At 47.6% G+C, this 11582-nt stretch overlaps 1 protein-coding gene across 1 annotated transcript; it reads right to left on the reverse strand.

Moving 5' to 3' along the window:
* Positions 1 to 8022: 8022 nt before the first annotated feature.
* Positions 8023 to 11153, reverse strand: Gpx2 (glutathione peroxidase 2). Its single transcript, XM_021178673.2, has 2 exons — positions 10789 to 11153; positions 8023 to 8677 (listed from the first exon to the last, which is right to left on the reverse strand). The coding sequence occupies exons 1-2, from the start codon at positions 11008 to 11010 to the stop codon at positions 8327 to 8329; spliced, it is 573 nt and encodes a 190-aa protein (XP_021034332.1). The 5' UTR covers positions 11011 to 11153; the 3' UTR covers positions 8023 to 8326.
* Between the last annotated feature and the right edge of the window lie 429 nt (positions 11154 to 11582).

Here is an 11582-nt window from a genome sequence, read left to right on the forward strand (position 1 = left end):
GAATCAAGAGATAGGGCATAGGGAAGGAACACCAAGTCTGTGCCAGTCTCCACGATTAATTTAGTCAAGGTCTGTCATAGAGTTTTAAACTAATTTATTTTATCTGTCCTGAGCTCTGAGGTCTATACACACAATGTAATTTTTATTTGACCTCTAAATGCTTGGCCACACCCTGACTTACCTGGGCAACAAAGCAGGGCTATTATCTGACACTATTGCTTTTGGCACTCTGAACCTTGGAAAAATTTTCTTCAATAATCTTCTTGATGACTATGTGAGCAGTCTCAATTATCCATTTTGAGAACGTCTTTTTCTGCAGATGTCATTTATAAAGCTTGTATCAAAACCACAAATTCAGCTTTCTGGGCTGAAGTCTCTTTAGGGAGGCTGCTGGCCTAGATCACTTGCTTTTTGTCCACCACTGCACTGCTGTCCCCGCCTTCCGCTTACCTTAGTCAAATCTGGCAAAGCCAGAGCGGGGGCTGCAAGCAGTGCTGCCTTTATGCTGTCAAAGGCTTTTTGGTGTTTTTCAGTCCAGGTGAATGGGACTTTTTCTTTCTGCAAAAGCCCGCCGTCCCCAGAAACTCACGTACTTGGCGCGGGGTGGTGGGGGTTGGGATCAGCATCACAGTCTTTTTTTCTGGCCTCGGTGAGCCACCGCTTTTCGTCGTCTCGGCACCTCGGTCTCTGCCTTTAGCCAACCGCAGGGCTTGGGTTAGTGCCAGGAGTTCATGTTTTCCAGAGCATTAGTCAGCCATCGGTCAGGGGGCTGAACCACACTTTTAGGGCATGTGCCAAGTTTTGTCTCAGAGTCAGTTTATCTGCGTCCTTGACTAGAAACCACTATGTGCAGACAAGCAGGTCATCTTACAGTCACCAGGTCTAATTTTCACAAGTATGCCACCGGTCTTTTTCAGGGTCCCAATCTCTGAGTAAGAACCTCTTTGGCAATACTTTTGTTCTCAGTCACATCTAGGAGTCCCAAAGTTAGGGACAACATTAGGGCAGTCTCAATAGCATCTAAGGCCATCCAAGGTTGTTCTTTTTTTTTTTTTATACGAAGGGCTGTTTATCTTTTTAATTCAGCAAAACCTGGAATCCACAGTCTGCAAAGGCCTGCAGTGTCCAGGAACCTTTTAAACTTGCTTTGCACTGGTCAGTGGAGGAATATGAAACACAGTCTCTTTTTAGCTGCTTCAACAGGTAGACCACCAGTCTCTTTTAAGGACTCAGCTTCTGTGTTAGCACCCCTTCTGCTTTTTCTTTACTTTCAGCCACAAACAGGTGAAGGGTTTGGTCATGAGGGGGGGCTCCTCTTTTTTTTTGTTAGGGCAGTCTCTCACTCAGTGCTCTTCTTTTTCAACAGCAAACACTCTGATCTTTAGCCAAAAGCTTTCTTTTTTTCTGTTGCCAGGTACTAAGTTTTCTAGTCTCCCTGACTTTTGTGGCCGGCATTTTATTTCTCTTATCTTTTTTAGAAAATTTTCTGGCTCCTTATTTCTTGTAGATCATCTCTAAGTGCTAGTATTATTAGCAAGTGTCACTTTGCTAGGTTCTAGTCTTTGTCAGTTATCTCTCTTTGCTCCTATTTCTTCTTTCTTCTGCCTTCCGCCTCTCTCTCTCTCACACACACTTTCTCTGCCTCTTTCACTAGATCACATAACTGTCTCCCTCTCTATCTATAAATATATCTTTTTGTTCTCTTTCCTTTGAATGTTATCTAATTATTACATCTATATTCTGTCACTTAACTTTTTTCATAGTTTACCTCTTTTTACTGTTAGGTCAGATTGTCGGGGCACTTTCAGTCCCACAGAGACGAGACCTCATCAGAGCCTGGCAGTTAGACCCATAGGTGCTCCTTACCTTGTATGTCTCCCTCACCGGAGCTTAAAACAGACTTACTGCCAACAACTCAGGGCAGTGCCTGAGAAGAGAAAACACATGGGGCAGAGAAGGGAGTGCAGTTTTCACATCAGACCACTGATATTTCAAAATGAACACAATTTTTTTCTGTTAACAGTTAGCAAGAGACAGGATACAGGGGACAGGAGAATGAGCCTTTCTCCCACCCAGGAGGCAAGCAAAGGCTGAAAACAGATCCTTTGATGTGAAGAGCCCAGCGCCGAGTCTCCGCTGCGCGCCGGAATGCAGCGTAAACTCCTGGGAGTGGCAAACAAACGCTGGCAGGCAGAGGCAGCAATTTAACTATTTAACTACCTGATAGACACCTAGTGTTCTCTGCACTGTTTTCCCGCATGGCTTGAGCCCTTGGAGGCGGCGGCGGCGGGGGAGTGAGCACAAAGGAGTGTGGGCACGCACCCGTGCGCAGACTCTGGGGGGGAGCCAAATGAGGGACTGACGGCTGTAGTCGGCCCCTCCCCAGCTGTGGCAGGCTTTACAGCCACTCCGGGACTGGCAGGCGGGGGCCGGCAGGCCGCTGCACTCATCACCAGCATCTCACAACTCGGGGCACAGACAGCCTCTGCTTCTGCCGTGCCTGCAGAAGCCAGAACCTCAGCGCCACCGCTGCTATCAAAGCCCTACCCGCGCTGCCAAAGCCGGAAATTCTTAGCCCAGCTCTGCAATCTCAGAGCTCTTTTGAGCAGTCTGGGACTCACCAGCACTGAGTTTTTTTTCCCTTTTTTTTCCTTTTTTAAAACTATTGCTGACAAATTTTGTCCTGACGTCAGTCCAAGTCTACAGTCGACAAAGGGTTAACACACACACACACACACACACAGTCTTGTCACGTGACACAAACACAACCAGCCAAACGCCACTTTTTGACGGGGTCGGATTTCACATTGACTCTTTTTCCTGATAGGGGTGGGATTCCACATCCACTCCCGCCCTGGCAGAGAGAACACTCTCTCTCTCCTTCACTCTGCCAGGCAACAGCCAGGTCTTTTTGACTGTTCTGTACCCTGGGCACTCCTTCCAGGGTCTCCCTTGGAACATCTTTTTGGGGTGCAGATTGTGAGGCCATAGACAGTCGTCCTCTCACAGCCACTGCCAGAATAAACCCACAATCTCAGAATACACAAATGCAGCAGTTCCACACCTACACACCCAGCAGATTGTCCCATTTCTAGAATAATAGCAGACACGACAAGAGCAGACACAAGACTGAGACAGAAAGAAAAAAACCAAAGCACGAGGTGGGACTCGAACCCACGATCTCGCAACCTGAAGCACGAGGTGGGACTCGAACCCACGATCTCGCACAGAGGCACGAGGTGGGACTCGAACCCACGATCTCGCAACCTGAAGCACGAGGTGGGACTCGAACCCACGATCTCGCAACCAGAAGCACGAGGTGGGACTCGAACCCACGATCTCGCACCCTGAAGCACGAGGTGGGACTCGAACCCACGATCTCGCAACCTGAAGCACGAGGTGGGACTCGAACCCACGATCTCGCACAGAGGCACGAGGTGGGACTCGAACCCACGATCTCGCAACCTGAAGCACGAGGTGGGACTCGAACCCACGATCTCGCAACCAGAAGCACGAGGTGGGACTCGAACCCACGATCTCGCACCCTGAAGCACGAGGTGGGACTCGAACCCACGATCTCGCACAGAGGGGTCCACTAAGCGTCCTTAGTCCTCCCCTTGTCCTCCTGGGACGTCTCCCAGGGCGCACAGACGGTGGACACCTGGACACGTCTGTCTTTTGTCCACACCCTACGCTCCTACCCGGAGCGCGGTCTCACTGTGCACATTGCACACTGAGCGTCTGCAAAACCGAAACTGCGATCGCACCAGATACAGAACAGCCTATCTGGCCTCTCAGAGACAAACAAAACACAGACACCAGACCAAAACAGAACAGCAGAATAGTAAATCTTACTTCTGAGTGGGTCCAGGACTTCTGGGTAGTCGCGCTGATTCCCGGCCAATGCACCAAATGAAAGACTCCAAAACTCCCAAAGGGAGGCACTTACTCAAGCCTCGGGTCAGCCGCGCACCCAAGAAGACACTGAGACCGGTACTTACGATGTATAGGGAGTAAGATTTAATACAGCAACGACAAGAAAGCAAACAAAACAAACAAAAAGCACATATACCAGATATCTGGGGTCGGACCTCATGCAGCCTGCAAGGTGCAGAGGAGATCCGGCCATTAGCCCAAACTTTTCACAAGCTTTTATAGGTAGGAGGCAAGGGGGGGAGCAGGGCAGGGAAAATACAGTTTTACGTCACTAAGTGATTCAACCAAGGGTTTTTCCAAAGTGCTTTTGCAACCGCGTCCCACACTTTGGCCATGTACTTGATTCATTGGAACTGAGGTTTTTACTCACACCCTTATCTCAAAAATGTCCCTGGCACAGTCCTTAGTTGGGAGGGGTAGGACTGGGTTCGTTCCAGGAAACCCTTATCTCAGAAATGTCCCCGGAACAGTTTTCATTTGAGAGGGGGTCTGACTCTGGTGTGAGAGTTCAGAATGTACTCTGGGGTGAGAGTTCTGGTGGTCAGTAATTTTCCTCTTTCAGTATCTCAAATATAGCCACTGATAATTTCTTAACTGTTACATTACACAATAAAGAAATGGAATAAAGATAGCACAAGTATTTATATAAAGGAATACTTAGCAAAATATGGCAGAAACACTCCTGTCAGTTATAATCCTCATTCCTATGAATGCTCAAATAGCCTTGGCTGGTTTTTGTAACTACCTTTCTCTACAACCCATTCTGTATCTCCTCCACCTCAGCAAGTCTTGGCTCTCTCTTCCTGGAAGACTGATCCATACCTTCCTTCCTAAAGGGTGTGTGTCCTTTGTCATCCTGCCTGGATTAGGTTTTTATATTTTCCTAGTGACTTTAATCACAGGGCATGGTAATCCTTAATACAGTTCCTCATGTTGTGGTCACCCCAGTTGGGAAATTATTTCATTGCTACTTTATAACTGTAATTTTGCTAGTGTTATGAATGATAAAATTTGGTATGCAGAATATCTGATATGCAATCCCTGTGAAAGTCCTCCAAGGGGGTTGCAACCCACAGGTTGAGAATAACTGCCCTAAAGGATCTCCTGTACTCTCAACATAATCTTTCTTACTCCACTGTGGAGAAGTAATCCAATTTCCCTCCCAGTAATCTGGATCAGTCACCCCTCCTAACACTGTTATTCCTGTCTTAGCCTGTAGGCTCAAAGGCATCAGAAATCCCAAGTGGCCACGGGGAGGTCTGAACTTGCAGTTCAATGAAATGTTTGTTGTGACTCCTGGGAGGAGCCCTCCTACCTCTGGAACCAAAACTTCTATTCCTGGACCCATGGATCCTGGTTATGGGAGACACTATCATATATTGGACATCAATTCAAAGCATATACCACCTTCTGGAGATGCCTGGCCCAGCCCCCCAGGCTGATGCCATGTTAACTGGCACTCTGTGTCTTCAATGGATCCATGAGAGGGCAGAATTGATTAGAATGGCCTACAGACTATGGTCCAGCTAGTCCATCCAGCTACCATCTCCTTAGAAAATTCCTCATGGGGCCGGGCGTGGTGGCGCACGCCTTTAATCCCAGCACTCGGGAGGCAGAGGCAGGCGGATTTCTGAGTTCGAGGCCAGCCTGGTCTACAAAGTGAGTGCCAAGACAGCCAGGGCTACACAGAGAAACCCTGTCTCGAAAAACCAAAAAAAAAAAAGAAGAAAAAAAAAAAAAAGAAAATTCCTCATGGAGTCTGTGTAAATAATGCCTAGAAATTACTCAATGCAGTGTGTGAATATAGTCTATTTCAGTTACTGGTATTTTGTATTGTCATGGTTAATGGTGTTATAAGAAAGTTCTAGAGTTTGGCTCAGTATTTCTTAAGGTGAGATGTAGCTATGGCACATAGTAAAAAAGATTATAAGTTATGCCCACCCACTTTAGTCTGTATGTCTTGGTCCTCTAAACCACCCCCACCCCCCCAAGCTTGTCTGCAGAGCCCTCAGTGCAGTCCGGGCACTCCTACGTTGCGCAGCAGCATCTCAGCACGTCTGCCAGAGCATCCTACGGAGACCTCGGCCTGCTCCTCAGTGTCCCTGGGAAGTCTGAGTAAAAGATTTTGCTTATTCAGGAAAGTGGGAGATTCTACTAACTGTGTTCCTGAGGACAGAGTGTGGGGAAATGAGATGGAGAATGGAGGAAAGCAGCCCTTACTCCTCACTACAACAATGGCGTCACAAAAGGTCACCCTGCCTCTCTGCCTCCTAAGAAAAACTGGGCAGGTCCTGTCTGAAGCAAACAGCATTACCCCCTTCTAAGCAAGAAGCCCACTTTCTACCGTTTTTTTCCCCTTTCTGACTCTGTCTAAGATCATACTGAAATTCTAGTTCTCCTTTGAGCCACATGGAAAAATCCAACACACTGGGCTGGCATGTCGCACTCTTAAGTTGCCAGTGGCATAATGCCAACATCTAGGCTCGCTGGACATACACGATAACTGTCTCAGTTATCAGATACAATGACAGGCACTATCAAGATGATGGAAAGCAAGACAAAAACAAAACATAGCACCAGGCACAAATCCCCTATTCCATTTCACCAGAGAGAGAGTTTGTCTCTATCGTTACTGACTCTAAAATTAGCGCATGGCCCTTCTGCAGAAGAACATATATACCAGCTGCTGGCTTTAAGATAAGCAATTCAAATGGGCTGCATTTTTCAAGAGTCAAGCTGAGGGCAGCCTTAATAGAGGGTGCTTCAGATGGATGCCTGGGCTCCCCACTGTAACACTCAGGTTACCCCTTTGACATGAAGCACTGTCAGTGAGAGCTGGAGCTGCAGGTCAGACAGTCGGCATCACTAACCTCAGTCCCACACTCGCTTCTAAGAGGATGCAAGTGCTTGGCAAACGGATTATGAGGAGCAGCCTGAAGGGGACATCGCCGGCACTGCCATTCTGTAGCAGGGTCTCTGGTTTGGAGACCTGTCCCTTGAGGGCTTTAAGACAGAGGGGAAAATGTTAACAGAAAGGAATCCCACCGAGCATGACAGACCCCGACTTTGGTGGTATTGGTACTTTTACAGTGTGCTTGCGCTGGATGAGGAATCTGGGGCAACCTGTTCTTACAGTGAGTACCAATCACGGGAACATCATAAACTCATTCTCTAAAGGGTCATTCTGTCCCCTCATAGAGGAAGTAAATGCAGTCATGCCTCTGTCCTACCTTCGCAGAAGACATTAACTCAGTCATTCATTCATGCCTCCATTTGCCTCGTGCCTGGCTTTGTGAGTGTGTGAGCTTGAATAGAACACAGGTAGTCCATTTATAAGCCCGATGACCTGATTTCAATCTCTGGCATTCCCATGACGGAGGGAGGCTTTGCGAGTTGTTCTCTGACCTCCACATGCCACATCCCATATACATACATGTATGTGAACACGCACGTGCATGCACACGCTATAATTTTAGAAATTTAAATTTAAAGTAATCAAAAGAAGGATAAAGTACATTTGTGTTCCTGGTAACTGCAATTTCTACACCCTTGCTGTTGGTAAAAGTTGTCAGTTAAGGTTTAATTAGTCCAGGACCCACAATGATGAGATGTCTTCTTGACTGCTGACTGTAGTCTAACAGCCTCCTAATACACTCAGCCAAAGGGCCCTGCTGTCTTTTCCTTCTCTTTATTTCACTTTATCACCACCTCTTTTTGCTGGTTCTAAAAGAGCCATGAAATAATTCACATTTACTACAACTCCAACTGTCACTACAGACCTTGACCACAACTTAATCCATATAGTAACTGGAGTATCCCCTTGACCAGAGACACACCCTCCCAAACTTCAGTGTGTTTCCAGCCCCTCCATCCCACCACAGTTCTGACCACCCCTCCACCTCTGTCCAGAAAGAAGACATGGGGCCAGCAGGATGGCTCTGTGAGACAAGCCTAGTGACCTGAGTTCCATCCCTGGAAGCAATTCCCCAAAGTTGAATCTGACCTCTACCCATGTGCACACTTATACACAGAATGAAACACTTGAAAATTTTAGAAAGGAAGACAGAGACTCAGGCCATTGCCACACCTACACTTTATTGGACTCTAAAGCAGACTGGCTCTGGACCATTCACAACTTCTCAGACATCTCCCAGAAGGGTTTAGGAAGGTGCCATCATTCTGTGAAGGCCCAGAACCTACCCCAGACTTAGAGCCCCAAGTGAACTCCCCAAGAGCCTTGAGGGAGCTAAAGGAAATGGCTGGTAGGGAAGGCAAGGGGACGATATTAAGGGAATGCCTTGGTCTCCCAGTGTCTCCCGAGGGTACACTGAGCCCTGAGGAAGACTGCTTGGGGAAACAATGGGAGATTCCTGGGCTGAGCAGCTCTCATCTAGATGGCAACTTTGAGGAGACGTTTGATGTCAGGCTCGATGTTGATGGTCTGGAAGCTGCGGCTGTAGCGACGGAAAGGCTCCCCTTCTGGCCCTATGAGGAACTTCTCAAAGTTCCAGGACACGTCTGAGCGGCGCACGGGACTCCATATGATGAACTTGGGATCGGTCATGAGGGAGAACGGGTCGTCATAAGGGTAGGGCAGCTTGTCTTTCAGGTAGGCAAAGACAGGATGCTCGTTCTGCCCATTGACGTCACACTTTTGGGTAAGACTAAAGGTGGGCTGGTACCCACCCCCAGGGCGGACATACTTGAGGCTGTTCAGGATCTCCTCGTTCTGACAGTTCTCCTGGATGAGAAGATAAAGAGCATGAAGAAAGGAAGAGAAAACCCAGGGTGCACCAGTGCAAATCTTTTCTTCCCCAACACTCCTCCACGATCTCTCCTTCCTGTGTGTGCATGTGTGTGTTGCACGTGTGTGTTTTTTCTCCATTTTCCCTGCCTTTCTCTCTCTCTCTCAGCCATTGTGTTGTGGGTTTTTGTATTTTTTACATTTATTTTATACTGAGTGCCACCTTTGCACGTGTAGAGGTCAGAGAACAACCTATGAAATTCACTTCTCTCCTTCCACCACCTGAGTTCTGAGGATTGAATTTAGGTCATCAGGTTTGTGGCAAGTGCTTTTGCCCACTGAACCCTCTCACCAGCTATGGCCTTGGTGGGAAGGAGGCTACATCCAAAACTTTGGAGGCCAGGGAATATCACATGACTTAAGGAGAGTCCACTCTCACAAATTGTGCTCTAACCTCTACCCGTGCACTGTGGTGTGTGCACACCCTCACACACATTACAATCAATCAATCAATCAATCAATCAATGTAGTTAGAGATTCAGCACTTTTAAACAGTTGGTTCAGGCCCTAATCTACTTTAAGGAACCTTGCTTTAAGGAACCTTGAGATCAGGGAAGAGAAGGAAAGGAGGAGCCTCTACCTGCTGTTGGTAAAAGTTGTCAGTTAAGGTTTAATTACTCCAGGACCCACAATGATGTGATGTCCACAAATGTGCATGCGCGCACACACCCTACCATTTTCCCTTTCCTCTGCCCTGATTGTGCTCTGGCTCTGTGGATATTGAGTTATGACTCCTTTCAGCAGCTAGCCAGCCAACCACAAGTGAGGTGTAAGGCCAGAGGTATCTCCTGGGTTGAGAAACACCTCCAATGGGGTGTAGCCCTTCCTGTCTCTCCCCGGCAAAGTCTGAACAGAGGCTTGAGGGGGAAGGACCTGTGAGCATAAGTGATAGCTGGGTCTCTGGTTTATCTCAGCCATCCTTCCTGTGTATGTCCCAGACATCCTTCCTGTGTACCTTCCTGCCACTGCGATTTGAACTATGAGGACTCTAATTAGAGAGTCCACTTAGGGACACCTGGCTTGCTAGTACAGTTAAATCATAAATAGAAACAGAATCCCCAAAAGATAGCTTGAGGTGTGCATGCTGAAGCTCTGTAAGAATCTGACCTGTTATTCAGAGACAGAAGGTGCACGATGTCCAGAGGAGGTGAGTGCACGCTTCAGACCTTACCCTTCTCCTATATTCCTTTTCCAACTTGCTGATTAGAAACAAGCCTTTAAATAATATTCGCACACTATTTCCACATCTCTCTCCTTACTTTTCATGCGTCTTTTTCCATGAGCCTCACAGTAAACATGAGCTAAGTCAACTTCTATTAAACCAACACATGTGGAAACTCAAACAGAAAACTAAGCCACCTCTCTCAATGGTCTCAGAGCCATTAAAGCATTGAACCAAGGCAACAGGAACTAAGGACTCCCAAGTCACCGACATCTCAATCCCAATTATTTGTCTAGATCAAGTTCTTCAGGTTCACATTTGCTGTAGTCAGGGGATCACCTTGAATTTCTGACCTTCCTGTCTCCATCTTTCAAGTGCTGGGATTAGAGGTGAGCTATCACAGCTGGCTTATGCAACGCTTGGGATCAAACCCATGGTTTCACGTAGGCTGGGCAAGTAATCTACCCACTGAGCTGTATGCACAGGCTGATTTTTTGAGACCTTGCTGGTAAGCCCAGGTTAGTGCCAAACTCACATCAATCCTAGGAGTACAGGAATGTCCCACCATGCCAACATAGTGATTCTTAACGTTCTATTTTCTCCACTCATTTGTTCAACAAGTAACTAATGAAGTACTCAAAGACACAGTGGAGAGACCTGGAAGCAACCCTCATGGACTATTCTGGAAAGACAGTAATAAAAGGCACACCCTCAATGCTTACTCTGAGACCATATCTACTTCTTCCCTGTGATGTTTTACATTCACCTAGACCTCAACTGATGCAGCATGCCCTTCAAGTCCAGATATCCCAAGACACACTCAACTCTTTCTTCCACTCAAGCTCTGTCAATCAACTCCTTGGATAGAACCCAAGGAACTCCTCACCTGATGTCCGAACTGGTTGCAAGGGAAGCCGAGAACTACCAGGCGCCTGGGAAAGCGACATTGTAGCTCATTGAGCTGGTTGTAGTCCCGGGTAGTTGTTCCTCAGAGTGACGCCACATTCTCAATCAGCACAGCCCTGCCTCGGAACGTATTGAAGTCTATCTTCTCCCCATCCAGGCCAATGGCACTGAGATCGTAGAACGACTTGGCAATGTAAGCCATGCTGAAGAGCAGTGAGCCCTGCCCTGCTCTGTGAGCCTCCTTAAGTCCTCTAGACAGGTGGGAAGGAAGGAGGAGCCAGAGAAGACCGAAAAGACTTCACAAAGGGCCTTTGAGCATTCCCGGGATGACTTAGCAAAAACAGGTACCCACCTGCAAACTGTTTGAACAAGGCTGTGGCTCCTCCCACTTACAGCCGCTGAACAAAGCCACCTCTGCCCCACCCCACTGGCAACCTGGAAAGGGCCAATTTGATATCTGTGAGCAGATGTGAATAATTCACTCCTTGCTGGAAACCAGAGCCATAAAGGTCAAGTGGGGAGGAAAAGAAGGGAGGGAGGATGCAAGATTGACTTCTGCTTGCCCCAGCAAGTTGATTTTACCTGGCACAGACGTCTGTCTCAACGCATTTATTAGAGCATCAGTCTCTGAGTTGTGGGGGGTCAGATATGCTTGGGTCTGAATTGAGTCGGGTGGATTCTCAAGTAGAATCAAAGGGACCCTTGGGAGGAGAGTGTGTTGTTTTCCAGTGCCTCAGTTTGCACCAGGCAGAGGGACGAAGATGACTTTGTCTT

This window comes from Mus caroli, unplaced genomic scaffold (assembly GCF_978045245.1).
Source record: "Mus caroli unplaced genomic scaffold, Mus_caroli_1 scaffold_14, whole genome shotgun sequence".
Classification (NCBI taxonomy): Eukaryota; Metazoa; Chordata; class Mammalia; order Rodentia; family Muridae; genus Mus; species Mus caroli.